Here is a 25651-nt window from a genome sequence, read left to right as displayed (position 1 = left end):
CTCCATATATCGATCACATCCGGGGAACCAACAAACCAACACACATCCAACGAAAGGGTGAGCAACCAAACTTTAACTGTACAACGTAGGCATAGCGCGCGGCATGAGTATGGCTGCACGTTTTCTCGACAGCCTCAAGGCTACGTACCAGTACTACCACCGTGCCATGGGCAACGTCCTCGTCGCCGTGCCGGCCGCTGCTGGCGCCCTCGTCACGGTGGCTCTCCTCGCGCCGGAGGCCGAGTCGACGACGGTGGCGATCGGGCGTCTACGCGAGCTGATCAGGCCCGCGCACCTCTTCCTGGCCGTCTTCCTCCCGGCCGCCGCGGCCACCGTGTACCTCGTGATGCGCCCGCGGGCGGTGTACCTCGTCGACTACGCGTGCTTCCGCACGGCGCCCAACTGCCGCGTCCCTTTCGCCACGTTCCTCGAGCACGCGAGGCAGGTGCCCACGCTCACCGAGCGCAGCGTGCGGTTCATGACGCGGCTGCTCGAGCGGTCGGGGCTCGGGGAGGAGACGTGCCTGCCGCCGGCGCACCACTACATCCCGACCTACAAGTACTGCACCCTCGAGGCCGCCCGTGCCGAGGTCGACCTCGTCGTCTTCTCCGCCGTCGACGAGCTCTTCGCCAAGACCGGCGTCAGCCCCGACGACGTCGACATACTCGTCGTCAACTGCAGCCTGTTCTGCCCCACGCCGTCGTTCGTCGACATGATCGTGAACAGGTACAAGCTGCGGAGCGACATCCGCAGCATGCACCTGTCCGGCATGGGCTGCAGCGCGAGCCTCATCTCCATCGGCCTCGCGAGGAACCTCCTGCAGGTGGCGCCGCATGGCGCGCGCGCGCTCGTCGTCTCCACGGAGACCATCACGCCCAACTACTACGTCGGGAACGAGCGCGCGATGCTCCTGCCCAACTGCCTCTTCCGCATGGGCGGCGCGGCCGCGCTGCTGTCGACGTCCCCGGCGAAGGCGCGGTTCCGGCTGAAGCACGTCGTGCGCACGCTCACCGGCGCGGAGGACAGCGCGCACCACTGCGTGTTCCAGGAGGAGGACGAGCACGGGAGCATCGGAATCAACCTTAGCAAGGATCTCATGACCATCGCCGGCAACGCGCTCAAGGCCAACATCACGGCCATCGCGCCGCTCGTCCTGCCGGCGTCGGAGCAGCTCAAGTTCGCGCTCGCCTTCATCGCGCGGAAGGCGCTCAGCGGCAGGGTCAAGCCGTACATCCCGGACTTCCGCGCGGCGTTCGAGCACTTCTGCATCCACGCCGGCGGGCGGGCGGTGATCGACGAGCTGCAGCGCAGCCTCTGCCTCTCGGACGAGCAGGTGCAGGCGTCGCGGATGGCGCTCCACCGATTCGGGAACACGTCGAGCAGCTCGGTGTGGTACGAGCTGGCCTACGTCGAGGCCAAGGGACGCATGCGCCGCGGCGACCGCGTGTGGATGATCGGCTTCGGCTCCGGTTTCAAGTGCAACAGCGCGGCGTGGGAGTGCATCTCGCCGGCGCGCGACGACGACGGGCCGTGGGCCACGTCGATCCACAGGTATCCGGTGGACATTCCCGACGTGCTCAAGCACTAGGAAGACACGGCATCGCTGTCCTTCTGAATAATTCAGTGTTAATTAAAACAGAAAACTGTAATATTCCTGTTTAGTGTGTGTGTGAGGCTGCGTTCTTTCCACAAGTTTCCCAACCCCTTTCCCTCGTTTTCCGCGTGCACGCTTTTCAAACTGCTAAATGGTGTATTTTTTTGCAAAAAGTTTCTATACGAAAGTTGCTTTAAAAAAACAAATTAATCTATTTCTAAAAAAAAAATTAACTAATACTTAATTAATCACACGCTAATGGACCGCTCCGTTTTCTGTGCGGTGGAGTTGGGTTCCCAACCCCAAGTATCAAACACAGCCTGAGAGAGTGTGTGACTCCTTCTACGGAGTGCATGGAGTTGCTACAGAGTGGAGTAAAAAGTTGTCGTTGACAGGTAGTACAATAATGTTATGATTATTGCGAATATTAAAGTTGATAACGGAAAAGGAATTATCTTTTCTTGCCTCCACCAAGTTAAGGATATATGGTGTTCACCGATCACAATCTACACTGTTGCCCTTGCTGGTCATCCTCTGTCAATTTATTCGCTCTGTCTCACAATAAATTTATTAATTCATTTCATTTGTTGTAAAATATTTTTTTTAGATAACCATAGTATCAGAGCTTATAAAAAAAGAGAATAAATATATTCAAAATAGATGATAAATTGTATTGAGATTTAAGAAAGTGAGGGTATTTTAGTCTTTTAAAAATCACTAGAAAATTCATCTTTTATCCAATGCCCCAAACCATAAATATACCAGATGTGTTAAAAGAATCAGTACTAAAAGTTCTTTAGTACCAGTTTTAAAAGACCAAGTCCCAAAAATATCTTTAGTCCCAAAAAGCCCTTCACTACTAGTTCTAAAAGCCTAAAGCCTACTCCCTCCGTCCCAAAAAAAAGGCAAACCCTGGATTTCCGTGCCAACGTTTGACTGTCCGTCTTATATGAAATTTTTTTATAATTAGTATTTTCATTGTTGTTAGATGATAAAACATGATTAATACTTTATGCGTGACTTATCTTTTTAATTTTTTTCATAATTTTTTCAAATAAGACGGACGGTCAATCGTTGGACACGAAAACCAGGGTTTGTCTTTTTTTTGGGACGGAGGGAGTAAGTACTAAAAATACATCTTAAATACCTGTTGGTAACACTAATCGGAACTACAGATCCTGATCGGATTACTAACCGGTGCTAAAGATGTCTCTAGGGTTAGTTAAAAAAGAAAACATCTTTATTCAAGTTAGATGTACTCCCTCTGTCCCATAAAAAACCAATCTAGTACTGGATGTGACATATCATATTACAACGAATCTGCACATATATCTGTCCAGATTCGTTGTACTAGAATATGTCACATCCAGTCCTAAATTTACTTTTTTTTTGGGACGGAGGGAGTACGTAGTAGGTGGGATGGTAATGCATGTGAGGGTTAAGCTGTGAGATCTTGGGTTCGAATACTACATCCCACATCTTTCTTTTTTTTTGACTTAGTATATCTTTAGCATCGGTTCTTTCAACCAGTACTAAAAATTTTATATCTCTCCTAGTGAAATTTTATATTTGTAATGTGAGATGAATGAAAATTAAATAAATATTTTAAAATGGAGGAAGTAACTATTTAAGCCTGATTCTTATGGCCGGGCAGAGTTGCCTGCACAGTAGCATTTCCGACCACACATATCTCGTGTGACCTCATGTACATGTATCAGACAGCTATGAGCACCTCCTAGCATAGAGGAACCCAATTCCTCTTGCACAACTTATCTCATCCATAAATCAACAATCATTAATTCTCCCCTGATCTTGCACGCACAAGACAAACCAGAGCATGTTCACTATTTTGAGGAGAGTTGTGCGTACTCGAATTAACCCTTAAGATCTGCTAGTGGTGCTAGGCTGCTAGAAATTCGCCACTTTGTTCTCGGTTTCATATTGTTGGTTCTTCTTTTCTTAACGTATTTTATCATGCTCTCTCCTTAATCGCGCGTGCTTGTGCTCTTACTAGTCTCTCGTGCGTTTTGGCTTCGAATTGAACTAGCACCTTAGCAGTCTAAATATAAAAGGTATTAAGGTAATCGATCTATCTATCTATCTATTATATACTAAAAGTTTATTAAACTTCCTACGAACACTTCTAAACCGTCATGTAGCATCCTATAAACACTCCCAAGTTACCACGTGGCACTATAATAAAATAAAGAAAATCGATCATAAAAAATCTGATAAACATCTAACCATTGATTTTCCATTAAATCGATGGACCATATTTTAACCATTAGATCTGTTTTGAAAAAAATTCGGGTAGCCTCACCACAACGTGCATGCGCAAGTACGGACTCCCTCGGTCCCTCCCTCTCATTCCCTCCGGTCTGTCTCCTTCTCTCTTTCCTATTTTCTAGCTAACTACTCCTATTTTAGCTAACACTTAAATATATTTTATATTTCCTATGTTTATCTGTAAAAAATTTGCACGTAATAAAAGTTCCACATCTCACATACGTAATCTATTTTTTTCCTTTTTCCCTTCTTGGTTACATGAGATAGAAAACCAACATAATAATTCAATACACATATTAACTGTTAATATTTTAAGTTGTAAAAATGCACTTTAATAAATTAGAAAAATTTCAGGAAAATATGAGAATAAAATTAAAACATCCGGTTATCGATTTTTATTTAAATTAGTATATCTATTATCTTAGATCATTAGATTAAAAAATCTATTAATAATCTCTCACCTAATCTCGACGAGAGAAAGATACTTACCAACAGCTAAAAAAGCCAAAAAAAAATACAACTACAACATACGACTCAAAAAGATAAAATCGTAAAACATAAAAATATGTATTACATATATCATTAAAAACTACATCTGCTTCCATCTCCTTCCCTCTTTTCTCCGTATATATAATTAGTGATATTAAATTTTAAGGAATTGTAACTTTATAAACATAACTAGCATAATGCTTGTGCGTTACAACATAATTTAAATAATAGTCATTGACATAAATTAAAACCCAAAATCATATATTATAGTTGGGCATAAATGATGAAGGAAATATAAACGCATAAATAACAACATGAAACTACAAATAACTTTATCTGGGACGATAATTTAATATCATAAAAATTATATAACTTAATCCTATTTTCTTATTTAGTTATAAATAATTTAATATAGAGAAAATTATAAGTTATAATATTTTTTAGTGGATCAAATAGTGCTAAAACTAATATTGTAAATGAAAAAATAACTGAAATTAGCTAGAAATTGAAAAAACTTCTTTTAGCCCACATATGAAAATATGATACATTAATTTGAAATGGGTGCCTATTTCATTGATATAACTTAGAATTTCATGTTCTATTCATACTCTTATGGTCTTAATATTATTATGTGAGTAATCCAGGAGCATGGTTGGCCTAGACAAAAAGGAATAATTCCAACAGACATTGTTTATTGTCTTCCCTAGCTCAAGGTGAGAAACAAAAGATGAGGGAAGATGGGTGCCGGTGCTCCAACGACCACACGATGGTGAGGAAAGTGGTAGGATGTTTCCCATGATGTGACTCGTACATAGACGGTGGAGGTTGGCAATGAAGAAAACCAGAACAAGAGGGGCGCAGGGCGCTGGGTGGGGGACAACGAGGTGGTCCTGATAGAGAGAGAAACGATAACGACGAGCTCAAGTAGTGAACATGACCGGATGAGTGCATCAAAACACTTTCTAGATGAGAGGATTCGCAGGAAAACCGACTAATACTATTCATTGTCTTCCCTAACCAACACAAGAAACAGAAGAGGAAGAAAGATGGGCAACGATGCTCCAGCGACCAAACGAAAGTAAGGTGGCCGAGCGCGTCCAACAATGTGACTCATCCATAGATGGTAGCAGTTGGCAATGAAGAAAACCAGAACAATGGGAACACGGCCGACAACAACATAGCCCGATAGAGAGAAATGGTAACGGTGAGCTCTTGTGGTGAACACGGCCGAGTGAGTACATCAAAACGTGTTCCCGAATGAGGAAGTTCCTTTTTTCTTGAATGCGCAAGAGGGAGGGAATGCAGTAGAGAGGAGGAGCGCTTGGGAGAAGAGATGTCTAGGGGGAGGGGGAGCGTGTGTAGCGAGGGAGAGATGGGGGGTGCCGGGAGGGAAGGAGGGAGACGGGAGAAGAGGGGCTGCAGGGGAGGGGGAGAGATGGGGGGTGCCGGGATGGAAGGAGGGAGACGGGAGAAGAGGGGCTGCAGGAGAGGGGGAGAGATGGGGGGCGCTAGGACAGAGGGAGAGAGGCGGAAGAGGAGGCGCGCGGGAGGGGGGGGAGGGAGGGGGAGGACGGACGAAGGGAAGTTGGAAGCGTTACGTATTTTTTAATTAGGTATAGATTATATATATCATAATATATATACGTAAATAAATTAGATCCACAAATATTTGGAAATAAAATTTATAGAATTATATTATTTTACCCATTATATTAACAATATAATATAATTTTTACTTAAAACAATGTACCTGTAATTTAGAACCATTACATTAAACCACGCAGGTTTAAAATAAAGGTTACACAAATATATTTTGTACCAATAAATTACCAATTTGTGGTCTATATTAACTAATTTATGCTTATATTAGTGGACCCACTATTTTATACTATTTTTAATATTGTGCCATCGATTTGCACTTAAACTAATAGACCTATTAATTAATTAGGTCACAATATCTATCTTTAGTAAAAAATAAAAAAAATTCTAAAGACCTCTCTCAGTCCTCCGCACTACGCACGTGTTCTTATTTGCCTTCTACGCATATGATAAAGTGTTGTACCTGAGGCAGCTAAAAGTGATTGCCAAAGTAATCATGACTGTCGATAAATGCTACACATACTAATTAAACTTATATAATTTCTCTCTTATTTCAAACAAATATTATTTCAGAAAAAATAATCGAACATGTGATTAAGAAAAAAATAGCTTCGAACAATTGCTGATATTTTGCACTACCAAAATAAGCAATTGCGTAGGTGATTTGTGTCCTAACATGAAAAGCCTTTAATTCTTTAAAACTATGGAAAAATATGAAAATTTTAAACTTATACAATGGGAAAAACAATCCAACTGTTCATATATCCTTAATTTGGTTGTTACTAAGTCATGTGTCTTCAGGAGGCGATTCAATTACAATAACATTGAGTTTATTGCTTTCACAATTTATACATATAACAATATTGTACAATATGTGTTTAGATGGTATACATGATATTTACTTACTCGATCCAAAAGCCCAAGTCATATGGCCTTGATCTATCCTCTAAGTCGATGAATGATATTTAGATATGCCTAACCTATAGTTTGCCCTTATAAGATATAATTTTCGAAGAAACTATAATATTATGTTTTAATAATACGGATGCCCATGCATCGCGTGGGCCACCTTTCTAGTTTGGCATAAAAGTAGCACTAACAAAATCAGCAAAGTAGTACCGGAGAGTATGTCACGTCCCAAAAGACCCTAAAATACATCCTCTGAATTATGCCTAGAATAATTAAAATCCGTGTGAAAGCCTCCAACAATTAAAATGTGCAAAGTTAAAAGTCAAATAAGGCTTGGAGGATTTTTGTATATTTCCTAAAAGCCTAAAATGCGTAAATAAATTTTAGTGGAATTTTCAGAGCACAAATAATAATTAAGAAGAAATAAACAAAGTTAAAATGGTTTTATAAAAAGAAAAACTCTAAAAAGTCCCCTTTCTGTCCCTCTCCCTCTTGGGCCGGCTCGGCCCATCTCCCTCCCGATCCCTCTCCTCTCCCCGCGGCCCATCAGGCCTCTCCCCGCGCACGCGCCGCAGACGGGCGGGCCCGCCCGCCACCCTCGCTGACGGGTGGGACCCACCCATCATCCCCTTCCTCCCGCCACTCCCGCCGCCTCGCCCGCGCCCTAGCGCCGCCGCCGCCGCGAATCCCGCCGCCTCCAGCCGTCTCCGCATGCAATAAAGAGGGGGAAATCACTCCCCGTGATCCCCTCTCCCTTTCCCCCCATTTTTCCTTCTCTCTCTCGCGTTCAAACGGGCGGATTTGCCCCTGCAAATCTCGCCGGCGCCATTGATGGCGGCCGGACCTCCCGCGCCGGTTTCTTCCCTTCCCCGGCCACCCTCTCTCGACCCGGCTCTATTTAAACCCTCCCCGCTCCTCCTCCGTCCGTTTCCGCCTCTCGCCGCCCTTCCTCCTCGCCGGAATCGAGCTCGCGCCGTCGCTCTCTCTCTCCACCGTCACCGTCGAGCTCCGGTCCACCGCCGTCGTCGCCCCGGACCACCTCCCACCTCGGCGCCGCCTCCTTCGGCTTCGCCGCATCCTCGCCGACCTCGTCCACCCCTCCGTTTCGGTCGCCGACCGACGGAACGCCGTCGACCCCGTCGACCCGAGCCGCGCCGCCGCCTTCCTCCGCTCCGGCCGCCTTTTTCGTCGTCGCCGTCGACCTAGGGTGAGCCGTGGACCGCCGCTTCTTTTCCCCCTTCCCTTCCCCTCTCTCGGCCGCCGCTCCGCCGTGCCTATGGCCGCCGCCGGCGACCATAGGGGCGCGGGCGCCGCCTCCCGCCGGCCGCGCCGGCTTGGCCGCCCTCGGGCGCGCCGAGTGGCTGCCGCGTGGGGCCCGGCCGTCAGCTGCCCGCCCCCTTAGGTGCGGCTGACGCGTGGGACCCATGGCGCCGGCCGGTGTGAGCCCGGGTGCACCCGGTCCACCGTGGACCGTGAGTCTGCCGCGTGGACCCCACTCCCGTGGACCCGGTCTGCGCGCCCCCTCCCCTCGGCTGACGCAATAAACCCTTTTAAAATTAAAATTTAAATGAAGAAATTCGCAAATATTCATTTAAAGAGCATATAAACTTCAAATGGTCGTAACTTGGCCATTTGAACTCGGAATTGGACCGTTCAAGTCTCTAATTTTTCCTTAAGAAGTCAAGAACCCATTTTTGTGCTTTGTTCCTGCTTGTTATATGGAGTTTATTAGAGTAAAAGCCTTTTCTTTTCCATTGGTCGTGTAGACGCTGCAGCTTCGGAAGATCCGCTCTTCGTGGAAGTTGAAGCCGACGTTTGGAAAAGCGAGCAAGGCAAGTCACATCATCGTTGGACATATTGAATCCCAGTTTATAAAGTTATTTTGATTTAAATTATTGCATTACCGCTTTATTGAAATTCCCGCGTTATCACTGTTTTATTTAGCCATGCCTATTTACCTTTGTTATGACCTTATTATTATTATTATTGATATTATTACCTTGTTCACCCTAGATTAAACAAAACCCCAACTAGTGGACACTCTACTCATGGTACCACTAGTATGAATTTAGGTAGATGCTTCGCTGGTTAATTAGGCAACATTAGGTGGTTTTACAACTCTGGACTTTGGGAATATTCTCATCACCTGGACACTATGGAATTGTTGGATCATTGTGGAATTGGATTCACACCTCCCCTCTATTCAAAACCCTCAAAATGGTTTTAGGCTGGGCTCGGGGTGCATGGTTTTGATAGTAGCACCTCGGCCATATAAGGACCGGTCTTCGGGCCTCTGGTTCAAAGCACTACCGTACTTCCACATGTCTAGTGGGTAAGGCTTAGTTTGTGGCTCAGTCTGGTTATAAACAAAAGTATATGGATGGAGATGGACGAAGTCGGGGGTCGATGGACATCTCTAGGACAAATGAAGGCTACACGAGCTGCGACTCGGTAGTCGAGATGTCATGGCACAGGGCCGGTGTCCTGCTGCTAGGGGCTCAGTCCTGCCTACCTGTCCCGGGGGTTCCGGCCGTAGGTGGGGTTGGGTCGGTACTCTTGTCTATGGCTAGGATGGGTTGGAAACTATGTCACGTCTTCCATCCGTATACCGTGGTGGTATGTGGCACGTGGTTACACGTGAGGAAGATGTGTCTTGTGGGTAAAGATGTACACCTCTGATCAGAGTATAATCTATTCGAATAGCCGCGCCCTCGGTTATGGGCAAGCCGAGCAATGTACCCAAGTTAGTGTTTTAATTCCTAAAACCTGCTTAACAACTAAAATGTGGAATGGTTGGCCTGGGTTGGCTTGGGACGAGCTGGGACCCAGGGTCGGGTCGCCAGTTCGGTCTGAATCATCGTAGGCCTTGGGTTAAGGCAGGTTCGTGTGGGTTCAAGGCCTTGATTAATGATATTGTATAGCTCTAGGACCGTGTTTACAAAATAGCTTTGAGCAACTAAGTGACTTTTAATGCTGTTTACTGCAAACCCTAACCCTTTATATTATAACTCCCTTGTACTCCCTTGCATTTATTCTGTACTTGTGGGTGTGTCTTGTTGAGTACGGTGGTTGTACTCAGTCTTGCTCTATTTTTCCCAAACCCAGAAGAGGAGCCCCTGGAAGATGAAGGCTTTGGTGTCTAGCTCGTGCCTGCCGTCAAGCGCCTGTGGTCGTCGCCCTAGTCTTCCGCTGTTTTTCGTTTGTCTTCTTGTGTGCTGGGCCTTCGCCGCCCATGTAATAAATTGATTAATTATGCTTCCGCTTGTTAAACTTTGAACTGTATCAACTTTTGGTGTACCTTGCCTCCTGGGACAAGGAATAATGCACTCACATAAGGAACGCCCGTTGGGTTAATTCCAGTCGTGACAAGTTGGTATCAGAGCCCCCTTGACCCTAGGACGAGCCGTAGATCCCAAGCCTTAGCAATATTTTCAAAATAAAAATCCTTTCTTATTTGTGAAAATCCTTTAGTCCCTCTCTGTTCTGCTGCTTCATTTATCGTCAAAATCTGATCTTTAAAATGTTGCTTTTCTCTTTTGTTTGTAGATGGCCGGCAGCATCAACCGTCGTGGTCTGGACCTGACTGGCTTCGTTTTGGAGCTGCGGGGCATGTGCGTTGTCCTGGGGTATCCGCATGGAGTGGACTACCAGGGCAAGCAGCTCCCGGAGCAGGAGGGTGACGATGCAGAGCCCCACGCTGCTTGGGAGGTCACTGCAGTGATCCTCACTGGCTCACCCGAGAGGACCTCGTTGGCAATCACCGCGGGCGGAGATTCCTTCTCCGCCGCTTGCCAGAACGCTGCTCTCCTCGCCATAGGCACTCTTCACCAGCGCTACCCGGACGAGTTGCAGCACTCGCCCTACCGCTACCACCCTCGCCGCGGAGGAGCCCGCGACTACGCCACCTTCCGGGATGCTAGCCCGGAGGATGACGCTACCATCATGCACCTTGCGCGCATGGTGGAGGCGTACGACGCGGCCCGTATCGACTTCCATCAGATGGTGCGTCGCGGGTTGGTCGAGAACAACATGAAGATCCTGGAGCTGCGTTAGGAAAATCTGCAGCTAAAAAAGGACCTAGACGCAGTGGAGGCGCAGCTGCGTCAGCTCAAGATCACCAAGGGAGAGGTCTGTCGCCCCAAGCGTCGCCGCGTCTGCCACAGCCTGAAGATCACCGCCCGCAAGAGTACCTCCAGGCCTGAGCTTGTTCGTCAGTCCCTGGCGTGGACCTGCTTCGTCGAGACCCCTCGTGCCAAGCCCGCGCCCGTGGTTCCTCAGGAGGATGGAGCCTCTGGCGTTGGCAGCACGGAGGATGCGTTGCTGCTCACCTTCCGCCCTGGCCCGTCGCAGTAGTAGACGAGCAGTTAGTAGGCTTGCGTGTGTGTTCTTCTCGTTTGTTTTTCTGCTAGAGTCGTATGGGGCATGGTTATGTCGGTGTGTGGTATAGCTGTGTCGGAGCCTGTCTTTATTTTATTTGCTTAAGCAACTTGAACTTTAATGAACCAATTTAATAGCAGTAATAAATTCAAGAATTATGGTAGTCGTGGGTGGTTAGTTTTAATTGTCAGCTCTCTCTGTTTGCTGGTTCTGTGTGGGGTGTTCAGATGGTGACAACCAGGAGAAGTGCTGCTACCGGTGAAGGCAGTCACCCCGAAGGCAGCAACCACAACAACCATGGCAGCCCACCTCCACCTCCTCCCCCGCCTCCACCACCACCACCAGACACCAACGCCATCCTCACCCAAATCCTCGCCCAGCAAGCCAACATGATGGCTGCTTTCCTCCACCATCTCCAAAATCCGCCACAACATAATGCTCCACCACCACCCCCACAACACTCTAAACTCGCCGAGTTCCTCCGCATCCGTCCGCCTACCTTCCCTAGCTCCAATAACCCCGTGGATGCTTTGGATTGGTTGCATGCCGTGGAGAAAAAGTTAGACACCGTGCAGTGCAGCGATGAGGAGAAAGTCATCTTCGCCGCCCACCAACTGCAGGGGTCCGCATCTCTATGGTGGGACCATTTGCAGGCTACGCAGCCAGAAGGACAGCCTATTACTTGGGCTCGCTTCACCGCCGCTTTCCGGAGAACCCATGTGCCCGCCGGAGTCATGGCCCTTAAGAAAAGGTAATTCCGAGAGTTGAAGCAAAGCAACCGCTCTGTGATGGAGTATTTGCATGAGTTTAACAACCTGGCCCGGTACGCCCCGGAGGATGTTCGTGAAGATGAGGAAAAGCAAGAGAAGTTCTTGGCAGGAATGGACCCTGAGCTGTCCGTGCGTCTAGTCTCTGGGGACTATCCGGATTTCCAACGTCTGGTGGACAAGAGCATCCGCTTGGAAGCCAAGCACAAGGAACTGGAGTCGCACAAGCGTCGCTTGGCGAATTTCCGCAACCAACAGGGGGCTAACCAAAGGGTCCGCTACACCGATCCCTATCCAGGGGGATCCTCCTCGCAGCAGCAACAGCAGCAGCAACCTCGCTCCGCGCCCCGACCTCAATTCGTGGTGCGCGTCCCACAGCCGCAGCAACAGCAGAGTCAGCAAGGGACTCGTGCGCCCCATCCTCCTACGCTAGCCGTGCAGCCTGGTCAAGGCCGCAGGGACGCTCAAGGTCAGCAGCGTCTGTGCTTCAACTGCTTCGAGCCTGGGCTCTTTGCGGATAAATGCCCAAAGCCAAGGCGCCAGCAAGGCCAAGCGCCTCCTCGCTCCAACAACGGTGGTAAGGATGTCATTCGGGGTCGTGTGAACCACGTGACGGCCGAGGACGTGCTGGCAACTCAAGACGTCATCGTTGGTACGTTCCTCATTCATTCCATCCCTGCTACCATTTTGTTCGACTCTGGAGCTTCCCACTCGTTTATATCTGTGCCATTCGTGGGGAGAAATCAGTTGGGGGTAGAAAGGCTTAGGAACCCTCAGCTCATCACCACCCCTGGAGGGGTTATGACAGCAAAGTATTATAGCCCTGCCGTTCCTATAGAAATCCAGGGAATTCCTTTTCCCTCGGATCTGATTCTTCTAGACACCAAGAACTTGGATGTGATCCTTGGGATGAATTGGTTGGCTCAATTCCAGGGAGTAGTGGATTGCGCAAGATGCACTGTCACTCTGTACCGAGGGCCGGAACAACCGATTGTTTTCTTTGCACCCCCAACTTCTGTCGGCAGTGCAGAACTTCATCAGATAGGACTATCGGAAACCCCCATCGTCAGTGAGTTCGGAGATGTGTTTCCGGAAGAACTACCCGGTATGCCGCCCAAGCGCGAGATTGAGTTCCAGATAGATCTTGCTCTAGGAACCACTCCTCTGTACAAGCGACCCTACCGTATGGCAGCAAATGAACTGGCCGTAGTCAAGAAACAGTTGGAAGAGTTGAAAGAAAAGGGGTATATACGGCCGAGTACTTCCCCCTGGGGTGCTCCCGTGATTTTTGTGGAAAAGAAGGACAAGACAAAGAGGATGTGTGTTGACTACCGAGCTCTCAATGAAGTTACTATAAAAAACAAGTACCCTCTTCCCCGGATCGATGATCTGTTCGATCAGCTTAAAGGTGCCACTGTCTTTTCAAAAATCGATCTTCGCTCCGGATATCACCAATTGCGTATTCGTAAAGAAGATATCCCGAAGACTGCATTCACCACGCGTTATGGACTGTATGAATTCACGGTGATGTCGTTCGGTTTAACCAATGCTCCTGCCTTCTTCATGAACTTAATGAACAAAGTGTTCATGGAATACTTGGATAAGTTTGTTGTGGTTTTCATTGACGACATTCTGGTGTACTCACAATCAGAGGAAGACCATCAGCACCATCTCCGTCTGGTGTTGGGAAAGTTGCGGGAACATCAATTGTATGCCAAACTTAGCAAGTGTGAGTTCTGGTTGTCCGAAGTCAAATTCTTAGGGCACATGATATCTGCTAAAGGAGTTGCTGTATACCCCGAAACAGTGACCGCCGTCACTGATTGGAAGCAACCCAAGACAGTCACTCAAATCCGCAGTTTTTTGGGTTTGGCAGGATACTACCGGAGGTTCATCGAGAACTTCTCCAAAATCGCTCGACCCATGACACAGTTGTTGAAGAAAGAAGAGAAATTTGTGTGGAGCCCGCAATGCGAGAAGGCATTCCAAACTCTCAAGGAAAGGCTGGTTTCCTCGCCGGTTTTAATCTTACCGGATACTCGCAAGGACTTCCTGGTGTACTGTGACGCTTCGCGCCAAGGATTGGGGTGCGTGCTCATGCAGGAAGGTCATGTGGTAGCCTATGCCTCACGCCAGCTACGGCCTCATGAAGGCAACTACCCTACCCATGATTTGGAGTTAGCCGCGGTGGTTCATGCTCTAAAAATCTGGCGGCACTATCTCATTGGGAATCGCTGTGAAATATATACTGATCATAAGAGTTTGAAATACATCTTCACCCAGTCGGATCTGAATCTTCGGCAGAGGAGATGGTTAGAACTCATCAAGGATTATGATGTGGGAATTCACTATCATCCTGGTAAGGCCAACGTGGTCGCCGACGCTCTAAGTCGAAAAAGCCATTGCAACACTCTTAACGTCCGTGGCATTCCACCCGAACTTAATCAACAGATGGAAGCCTTGAACCTAAGCATAGTTGGTCGTGGATTCTTGGCTACGCTGGAAGCCAAGCCTACCTTGCTCGATCAAATCCGTGAGGCTCAAAAGAATAATCCGGATATGCGTGGACTCCCCAAGAATATGAAACAGGGTAAAGCCGCTGGTTTCACAGAGGATGAACACGGAACCCTATGGAACGGAAATCAGGTATGCGTTCCAGACGACAAGGAACTTAAACAGCTAATACTTCAGGAAGCTCACGAAAGTCCTTATTCCATCCACCCTGGCAGTACGAAGATGTACTTAGACTTGAAAGGGAAATACTGGTGGGTTAGTATGAAGCGGGAAATTGCAGAGTTCGTGGCCCTTTATGATGTGTGCCAGCGTGTCAAGGCAGAGCACCAACGACCGGCCGGACTTCTCCAACCTCTCCAAGTACCAGAATGGAAATGGGATGAAATTGGGATGGATTTCATCACCGGACTTCCAAAAACCCAGGGCGGTTATGATTCTATATGGGTAGTCGTGGATCAACTAACCAAGGTGGCTCGGTTTATTCCTGTGAAGACAACCATGGAGCGCAGGACCAGGAACAGGGTAATCCGTTTTTGCAAGGTCCAATGGAGCAACCACGCCGAGGAAGAAGCTACTAGGGAGCGTGAAGACGAGCTGAAGGCAGCCCATCCCAATCTCTTCGATAGTTATTCCGAATCTCGGGGTCGAGATTCCGTTTAAGGGGGGTAGGTTTGTCACGTCCCAAAACGACCCTAAAATACATCCTCTAAATTATGCCTAGAATAATTAAAATCCATGTGAAAGCCTCCAACAATTAAAATGTGCAAAGTTAAAAGTCAAATAAGGCTTGGAGGATTTTTGTATATTTCCTAAAAGCCTAAAATGCGTAAATAAATTTTAGTGGAATTTTCAGAGCACAAATAATAATTAAGAAGAAATAAACAAAGTTAAAATGGTTTTATAAAAAGAAAAACTCTAAAAAGTCCCATTTCCCTCCCTCTCCCTCTTGGGCCGGCTCGGCCCATCTCCCTCCCCATCCCTCTCCTCTCCCCGCTCCCCATCCGGCCTCTCCCCGCGCACGCGCCGCTGACGGGTGGGCCAGCCCGCCACCCTCGCCGACGGGTGGGGCCCACCCGTCATCCCCTTTCTCCCGCCGCTCCCGCCGCCTCGCCCGCGCCCTAGCGCCGCCGCCGCGGCGAATCCCGCCGCCTCCCGCCGTCTCCGCGTGCAATAAAGAGGGGGAAATCACTCCCCGTGATCCCCTCTCCCTTTCCCCCCATTTTTCCCTCTCTCTCTCTCGCGTTCAAACGGGCGGATTTGCCCCCGCAAATCTCACCGGCGCCATTGATGGCGGCCGGACCTCCCGCGCCGGTTTCTTCCCTTCCCCGGCCACCCTCTCTCGACCCGGCTCTATTTAAACCCTCCCCGCTCCTCCTCCGTCCGTTTCCGCCTCTCGCCGCCCTTCCTCCTCGCCGGAATCGAGCTCGCGCCATCGCTCTCTCTCTCCGCCGTCACCGTCGAGCTCCGGTCCGCCGCCGTCGTCGCCCCGGACCACCTCCCACCTCGGCGCCGCCTCCTTCGGCTTCGCCGCATCCTCGCCGACCTCGTCCACCCCTCCGTTTCGGTCGCCGACCGCCGGAACGCCGTCGACCCCGTCCACCCGAGCCGCGCCGCCGCCTTCCTCCGCTCTGGCCGCCTTTTTCGTCGTCGCCGTCGACCTAGGGTGAGCCGTGGACCGCCGCTTCTTTTCCCCCTTCCCTTCCTCTCTCTCGGCCGCCGCTCCGCCGTGCCTATGGCCGCCACCGGCGACCATAGGGGCGCGGGCGCCGCCTCCCGCCAGCCGCGCCGGCTTGGCCGCCCTCGGGCGCGCCGAGTGGCTGCCGCGTGGGGCCCGGCCGTCAGCTGCCCGCACCCTTAGGTGCGGCTGACGCGTGGGACCCATGGCGCCGGCCGGTGTGAGCCCGGGTGCACCCGGTCCACCGTGGACCGTGAGTCTGCCGCGTGGACCCCACTCCCGTGGACCCGGTCTGCGCGCCCCCTCCCCTCGGCTGACGCAATAAACCCTTTTAAAATTAAAATTTAAATGAAGAAATTCGCAAATATTCATTTAAAGAGCATATAAACTTCAAATGGTCGTAACTTGGCCATTTGAATTCGGAATTGGACCGTTCAAGTCTCTAATTTTTCCTTAAGAAGTCAAGAACCCATTTTTGTGCTTTGTTCCTGCTTGTTATATGGAGTTTATTAGAGTAAAAGCCTTTTCTTTTCCATTGGTCGTGTAGACGCTGCATCTTCGGAAGATCCGCTCTTCGTGGAAGTTGAAGCCGACGTTTAGGAAAGCGAGCAAGGCAAGTCACATCATCCTTGAACATATTGAATCCCAGTTTATAAAGTTATTTTGATTTAAATTATTGCATTACCGCTTTATTGAAATTCCCGCGTTATCACTGTTTTATTTAGCCATGCCTATTTACCTTTGTTATGACCTTATTATTATTGTTATTGATATTATTACCTTGTTCACCCTAGATTAAACAAAACCCCAACTAGTGGACACTCTACTCATGGTACCACTAGTATGAATTTAGGTAGATGCTTCGCTGGTTAATTAGGCAACATTAGGTGGTTTTACAACTCTAGACTTTGGGAATATTCTCATCACCTGGACACTATGGAATTGTTGGATCATTGTGGAATTGGATTCACACCTGTCACGTCCTGATAAATTCATCCCGAATTAAAAATCATTCGCTAAAAGGAATAATAGAATTAATTAAAATTCGAAAAGAAATTGGCAAACACTAAAATACGTACAAGAAAAATTCAAATGTGGCCCGGAGAATTTTTGTTAAATTCTCCTTGGTCTAAAAGGAGCCCTCAAATTTTACTTGAATTTTCAGAGCACCGGAAATAATTATTAAGCAACAAAAACAATTAACAAAGTTTATTAAAAAGAAAAACCTAAAAATAACCTTCCTTCCTCCTTTGGGCCAAGTCTGGCCCAAAGTCCTCCCTCTCTCCCCTCGGCCCGCGGCCGAAGTCTCCCTTTCCTCCCTCTCTTTCTCTCCCTCTCCTTCTCTCCCTCCTCTTGGGCCCCCTTCCCCTCGGCCCAGCTCCCTCCTCCCTCTCTCTCCCGGGCTGTCTCTCCCCCCCCCCGGCCTGCCCGGCCCAAGCCGCCTCCCCCTCCTCTCCTCCTGGCCGGCCGCCCGGCCCAACCCGAGCGGCGCCCTCCCGCCCGTGCCGCGCACGTGCGCGCGCGTGCGCGCCGTTGCCGCGCGCTGACCGCGCGCCCGACCGCGTGGGGCCCACGCGTCAGGCGCGTCGTCTCCCTCCTCCAGCCGCCCGGCCACCTCTCTCTCTCTCTCCCGGAAACCTAGCTCGCTCCCTCCTCCAAATCCGCTTGATTCAATTGGCCAATTCCAAAATTAATTGGGGGGTTTTAATCCCCATTGAATCCTCTTCAATTGCCCCCAAATTCCCCCTTGATTCGTGCCTTCAATCCCCGGGAACGGACGCGCCAAGTCCGGTCGCTTTCCATGGCCGTCGGCCGCCATTCCCGCCGCCGTTCCGACCTCCCCCGTGGCCGGCTCCCTCTTCTCTCATATAAAATGGGATCCTCATCCCCCGTTCTCTCGTTTTAGCCCCCTCCCGAGCCTCCCCGTGGTCCCTAGCCATCTCCCCGCCGCCCTCCTCTCTCTCCCACGCCGCCGGCCGCCTCCAGCCGCCTGTGCCGCCTCGACCGTGCGCCGGCCGGCCGCGCCGTCGCCTCCTCCAGCGTCGCCGCCACCTCCTCCACCCCGGCCTGCCCTCCGTTTCGCGCGGTGACCGCCGGAGGCGCGTTCCCGCCGTCGCCCTTCTCTTTCCTCCGCGCCGGCCGCCTCCAGCCGCCTCTCCCTCCTCGCCGGAGCACCGTCCGGCCGCGCCGTCTTCTCCCTCGGCCTCGCAGCCACCTCCTCTCCCTCGGTCAGCCCTCCGTTTCGCGGGGAAAGCACCGGAGACGCGTCCTCGCTGGCAAAACAGTGGCGTTGCCGCCACTGTTCCACCTCCGGCCGCCACTGTCGCGTTTCCCGTGCGCCGGCCGACGTCGCCACCACCTCCCTCGGCTCCGCGACGCCGCCCTCCACCCCGGCTGCTCCTCGGTTTCGCCGGAACGCCGTCGCCGCGCCGGCCTCTCCATCCTCTTCGTCGCCGGCGTCCTTTTGGCCACCCATTCCTCCTCGTCGGCTCGTCGCCCCGCTGCACCACCACCTTCTCCAACATCGCAGCAGCGCGTTCCACGCCGTCCCCTCCTCCGCTCAGCCGCTGCTGCCTGCCATCATCGTTTCCTCGTCACCGTTCGTCCTCGCCGATCGACGTCCCGTCGGTCGCCTGGCTCGTCGTCTCGCGGCGCCGCCTCCGTCATCATCATCGCTGCGGCGTGTTCCACGCCGTCCTCGTCCCCGTGCAGCCGCTGCCGGCTGTCCTCGTCGCCTCCTCGCCGGTCCCGGTCGTCGTCGTCGTCGTCGTCCTCTCATCGTTCCCGGTCGTCGTGGCGTTCGTCCCTCCGTCGAGCCGTTCTCGTCCGTCGTCCGCGTTCGTCAAGCGAGCCGCTGCAGCCCCGTCCTCGTCTTCGTCCTCGGCTCCGCGTCGTCAAGCCTCGTGCCGGCCGCGTCTCGCCTTCGTCCAAGGATCGCCGCCGAAGCCGTCCCCTCGCCGTTCGTCTCCGTTGTGCCCGTCTGTCTCCGCCGCGCCCGTTCGTCGTTGTCGTTCCCGCGCCTCGTCGCGTGGTGGTAAGGATCCCTCTCCCTCGCTGCCCCGTCCTCGTCCTTTCGGTGTCGCCCGTGCTCGTTGTGCGGTTGTCGGCCCCGGTACCCGTGTACCGGTGTCGGTAGTCGTTCACGCGTGCGGGTGGTGACCGTGTAGTGTCCGTGTTAGTGTGCCCGCTCGGTAGCCGCGTGGTTTCCACGTGTGCAGGCCGTGTGGTGTTTAGTGGAGTTCGTTTGTCGGCCACTCGCCTCGGTTGACACACGGGGTCTGCTTCCGTCGACCCGAGGACCGTCTCTGTGTACCCGGTCTACCGCGGTCCTTTAGGTTGACATGTGGGGTCCGCATGTCAACGGCGCAGCCTTCTTGTCTTTTCCAGGCTAGCGCTTACACATGTTTTATAGTTGCAAAGCTTAATTATAATAATCCGCAAATCTCCATATAACAGCATTAAACTTCGGATGATCATATCTTGGTCATACGAGCTCCGAATCGACCCGTTCAAGTCTCTTAATGTTTGTTATAACCTAAAGAACTGTGTGCTTTCTTTTTTATGTGTTGATATTGCTTCTTTATAGGCTTGTAGCTTTGCTTGTGTGCTCCGCGTAGCTTTCGTCGTTCCGGAGGTTCCCGAAGCGTGGTTTGCGGTCGTTGCCGAAGGTTCGGAAGGCCGTTCTCTCTGAGCAAGGCAAGTCACATCATCCTTGAGCATATTGAATCCCAGTTTATAAAATTATTTTGATTTAAATTAATGCATGATCGCTTTATTTAAATTCCCGCGTTATCACTGTTTTATTTAGCCATGCCTATTTACCTTTGTTAAGACATTATTATTGCTACTGTTATTATTACCTTGTTCACCCTAGAATAAACAAAACCCCAACTAGTGGACACTCTATTCATGGTTCCACTAGTATGAATTTAGGTAGATGCTTCGCTGATTAATTAGGCAATATTAGGTGGTTTTATAACTTTAGACTTTGGGAATTCTCATATCATTTGGACACTATGGAATTGTTGGTTTATGGTGGAATTGGACATACACCTCTCTTCCTCTTTCAAAACCCCTAAAACCTGTTTTCGGTGGGGTTTGGGTGCATGCCAGTTGTGGGAAGTAGCACCCCGGCCACTATAAGGATTAAGCTCGGGCCTCTGTTGCAAAGCACTACCGTACTTCCACATGTCTAGTGGGTAAGGCTTAGTTTGTGGCTCAGTCTGGTCATAAACAAAAGTACACGGATGGAGATGGATGAAGTCGGGGGTCGATGGACATTCTCTAGGACAAATGAAGGCTACACGAGCTGCGGCCCGGTAGTCGAGATGTCATGGCACAGGGTTGGTGCCCTGCTGCTAGGGGCTCAGTCCTGCCTGCCTGTCCCGGAGGTTCCGGCCGTAGGTGGGATTGGGTCGGTACTCTTGTCTATGGCTAGGATGGGTTGGAAACTATGTCACGTCTTCTGTCTGTATACCGTGGTGGTATGTGGCACGTGGTTGCACGTGAGGAAGATGTGTCTTGTGGGTAAAGATGTACACCTCTGATCAGAGTATAATCTATTCGAATAGCCGCGCCCTCGGTTATGGGCAAGCCGAGCAATGTACCCAAGTTAGTGTTTTAATTCTTAAAACCTGCTTAACAACTAAAAGGTGGAATGGTTGGCCTGGGTTGGCTTGGGACGAGCTGGGACCCAGGGTCGGGTTGCCAGTTCGGTCTGAATCATCGTAGGCCTTGGGTTAAGGCAGGTTCGTGTGGGCTCACGGCCTTGATTAATAATACTGTGTAGCTCTAGGATCGTCTTTGTAAAATGGCTTTGGGCAACTAAGTGACTTTTAAATGCTGTTTACTGCAAAACTTAACCCCTATATTATTATCCCCTTGTACTCCCTTGCATTAATCATGCATCTGCCGGTGTGGCTTGCTGAGTACTGTGGTTGTACTCATTCTTGCTCAATCTTTTCCCCCTTCAGTAAGAGAAGCTTTGGAGAAGAAGTCTTAGGTGGAGTCCTGGCTTATACCCTAGTTGAGCGCCTGTGAAGATGGAGCCGTAGGCCCGCTAGTCCGCTGCTGTTTATTTTTGAATGTCAGGCCTGAAGCGCCTTTGTAATAATGTAAATATTATCGATATAATAAAGATGTGTCTTTTATATCATGTTTGTGTGGTGTACCCCGGCTTTTCCTGGGACGGGGATTAATACACTAGCGTTCGGGAAAAGGCAATTTTTCCGGTCGCGACAACACCTCCCCTCTATTCAAAACCCTCAAAATGGTTTTAGGCTGGGCTCGGGGTGCATGGTTTTGATAGTAGCACCTCGGCCATATAAGGACCGATCTTCGGGCCTCTGTTGCAAAGCACTACCGTACTTCCACATGTCTAGTGGGTAAGGCTTAGTTTGTGGCTCAGTCTGGTTATAAACAAAAGTACACGGATGGAGATGGACGAAGTCGGGGGTCGATGTACATCTCTAGGACAAATGAATGCTACACGAGCTGCGGCCTGGTAGTCGAGATGTCATGGCATAGGGCCGGTGTCCTGCTGCTAGGGGCTCAGTCCTGCCTACCTGTCCCGGGGGTTCCGGCCGTAGGTGGGGTTGGGTCGGTACTCTTGTCTATGGCTAGGATGGGTTGGAAACTATGTCACGTCTTCCGTCCGTATACCGTGGTGGTATGTGGCACGTGGTTACACGTGAGGAAGATGTGTCTTGTGGGTAAAGATGTACACCTCTGATCAGAGTATAATCTATTCGAATAGCCGCGCCCTCGGTTATGGGCAAGCCGAGCAATGTACCCAAGTTAGTGTTTTAATTCCTAAAACCTGTTTAACAACTAAAATGTGGAATGGTTGGCCTGGTTTGGCTTGGGACGAGCTGGGACCCAGGGTCGGGTCGCCAGTTCGGTCTGAATCATCGTAGGCCTTGGGTTAAGGCAGGTTCGTGTGGGTTCACGGCCTTGATTAATAATATTGTATAGCTCTAGGACCGTGTTTACAAAATAGCTTTGAGCAACTAAGTGACTTTTAATGCTGTTTACTGCAAACCCTAACCCTTTATATTATAACTCCCTTTTATATTATAACTCCCTTGTACTCCCTTGCATTTATTCTGCACTTGTGGGTGTGTCTTGTTGAGTACGGTGGTTGTACTCAGTCTTGCTCTATTTTTCCCAAACCCAGAAGAGGAGCCCCTGGAAGATAAAGGCTTTGGTGTCTAGCTCGTGCCTGCCGTCAAGCGCCTGTGGTCGTCGCCCTAGTCTTCCGCTGTTTTTCGTTTGTCTTCTTGTGTGCTGGGCCTTCGCCGCCCATGTAATAAATTGATTAATTACGCTTCCGCTTGTTAAACTCTGAACTGTATCAACTTTTGGTGTACCTTGCCTCCTGGGAAAAGGAATAATGCACGCACGTAAGGAACGCCCGTTGGGTTAATTCCGAGTACGTCTACTCGTGCCATTCAGTATCGTTTTCTTGCCATGCTTGCACGCGACAAAGATAGAAAGGCAAAATTCATTAATGTCCCAATCAATTGGTATCATGTGTGTAGAGTCCACTTTTAAATACAAAGTACCACCCGACCTAAGAAATGATAAATCCAAACAATGTCACAGTACAACCAATGTTCAAACCCAGTGCGACTGCCCATCTACTCGTGATGGCAATGTTTTAGGTGACAATAAATAATGTTTATCCTAAGGGATTTGCTACATTTCGGTTGTCTGGAAACTTCAAAAATTTTAATCAATTTTAATTACTCCCTTCGTGCCATAATATAAGCGATTTTGAGTTTTTGCTTGCACTGTTTGACCACTCGTCTTATTAAAAATTTTTTAGAATTATTATGTAATTTTTCTGTGACTTACTTTATTATCCAAAGTACTTTAAGCACAACTTTTTATTTTTTATATTTGCACTAATTTTTTGAATAAGACAAGTGGTCAAACAATACAAACAAAAACTCAAAATCCCTTATATTATTATGAGACGGAGGGAGTACCACTCAACGATTTGTGCTCCCATGGTTCTCTTAGGTAGCGGCATCTTTTCAAGCTCCCATGGTGATTGCGATGGTGATGACGCGTTAGATTATGGTTCGAGCTAGGGGTTCCAGTGAGACCGTGGAGGGGGGGAGGGGGGTGGGAGGGGGTTAGAGGACGAGGAAGAGGGGGTTTCTTTGGGTCTAGATGGATATCCATGTAGATGGTGGATATGGACTATGAAGCGAGACAGCGGCGGCACCGAAAATACTAGGTTGGAGGAGGTTAGTGGGGTATATAGTGGGAACAGGAATGCTTAGGAGGCATGGGTGTCTCCGCAGCTTTAGCTGCCAAAGACTGGGAAGGCCGTCGGGATAGGGGCATGCACCTCATCGTCGCTTGGGCTTAGGGAGAGGACGAGCAAGGAGAGCTGGAGGGAGGAGTTTGATCAGGCAAGGTCTCGTCAACCTCGGACTGCACGTGGGGTGGGGAGGCGATGGCACTCACTAGTGTTGTTTATGTGAGTGGCTTGCGTGCATGCGTGTGGAAGGAAAGCAGGAGACTTAAGGTGTTTATTTTGATGAGGACATCACTTCTTTGGATACGCATAATACTCCTCAAGTTATTATGCAAGGTACAATCACCAAAGCTTGCGCCCAACAATTGAATTTACATGTGAACTTATTCCTAAGTACTTCTTTATATGATTGTGAGAAAAGATTGCTACCTAAGTACGAGTATACCCCAGAATCTAGGAGCTTCCCACACTAAAATCATCGCTCACATCTTATTTAGAATCCATTTTTAATGTTCTACATATATATATATATATGGAAAGCTAGTGAGACCATCTTTCCAATGGATTTAGTTCCACGTCCAAATTCTCCTTCTGAGTCAACGGAAATGTCGAAACAAGAGAGCATCTAGAATCAATCCGAGTGTTGCGTCACTATCTTTCAGGGTGTCAGGCCATGTATTGTGTTGAAATCCATTAGGAACATGTCCAGGGATCCTTGGTTGAACCGAGAACTTATATATTCAATAGCTGCATTAAGTTAGAGTTAGATTTTACTTATATTAATCTATCATTGAACACTTTAGTCATTTATTGGTTTGTAGAACCCAACTTTGAGATCTTAATCATTCATCTGTAATTGAGTTACTATATTTCTTGTTCTTACCTGTGTTCTTTGATTTGCAACTATTAGATTTTTTTACGACTAAAATAGAATAAACTTGAATATGAGACTTTGGCAATATGTATGATACTATTAGGAGTACATGTCATTTTTTTCTAGAATTAGTCTTCTCGGTAAGGTCAGCTGGGCAACACATGGTTGATAAGCAGAGAAATCGTAGTACTGTGATTGCCGGGTTTAGATCTTGTTGATCTGAAGCTGGATCATGTGTGTCAGGTGTCCGCCAAATCGATAGACATCCTAACTAACAGAAAATCGGACAGCCAATTGTCATCGTATTTACTGTACGTAGTTGCACGACCTTAACATAATTTAGATCATCGAAAAGAGCGGCTGATGTTTTTTGATAATTTTAGATGACTATAAACATGATATTGCGCAATAATGAAGCCAACAATAATGTGAATGATTCTTCTAACTAGTGCCCAGGCTGCGTTCGTTGGGGATTAAGAGAGAAAACACATCGTTTTTCGCACGCGCACACTTACCGAACTACTAAACGGTGCATTTTAAAAAAAAATTCTATAGAAAAGTTGCTTTAAAAAAATTATATTAATCTATTTTTAAAATTTGAAATAGTTAATCCTTAACTAATTATGTGCTAATGGCTCACCTCGTTTTGCATATCTTCTTCTCAATCTTATTTTTTCTTCTCCTCCCATGTTATAAGGGTGATAAAGGAAAGGAGATTAAGCTAGACTAGATAATATCATGGCTACAAACACATAATTAATTGATATGCATGATATATCTAATACCATGCATTTTACTACACTGATCATATGACACCCAAATATGTTCAAAATAATTGAGAGTACCTTGTGATCTTTAATCGATTTGACATACAAATATTGTTGGCCAACCTGACAATGAGAAACTTATTGACTGCCGTAGGGAAGGCCATGACAAGCCAACAAAGATAGTCACTCCGACATGTCAACTATGAGTAGCATAGTTTACGTGGTGAGGAATCAGTAGCAAAACTTTGTGGTAGTTATGCAATTAAAATAAAGCCAAGATCGTAGTTGACGGAAATGTACTGGTGGTGTGATGGTCTAGTTTTATACGCATAGCTAATTGGCTCCATTATAATATGGTCCCTCCGTCCTAATATGTAGCAAGCTAGGATATAAGATCGGATTCATACTTTTAGGGTAGTTCTGATCCTATTCTATGTTGCTACATATTGGGACGGAAGGAGTATGTTCTTTTAATAGGATTTTGGGTGGTGTGTTTTCTTGTTGTATAGCGCCTCCTGTACCCTGCATAATGA

General features: G+C 48.7%; 1 protein-coding gene across 1 annotated transcript; it reads left to right on the top strand.

Moving 5' to 3' along the window:
- On the top strand, positions 1-2053 carry LOC4340694 (3-ketoacyl-CoA synthase 5). Its single transcript, XM_015786303.3, has one exon. The coding sequence runs from the start codon at positions 104-106 to the stop codon at positions 1586-1588; it is 1485 nt and encodes a 494-aa protein (XP_015641789.1). The 5' UTR covers positions 1-103; the 3' UTR covers positions 1589-2053.
- The last annotated feature ends 23598 nt before the right edge of the window (positions 2054-25651 follow it).

This window comes from Oryza sativa, chromosome 6, assembly GCF_034140825.1.
Source record: "Oryza sativa Japonica Group chromosome 6, ASM3414082v1".
Lineage (NCBI taxonomy): Eukaryota > Viridiplantae > Streptophyta > Magnoliopsida > Poales > Poaceae > Oryza > Oryza sativa.
The sequence above is the reverse complement of the archived record's forward strand: the minus strand, read 5'-3'. Positions and strand labels throughout refer to the sequence as shown.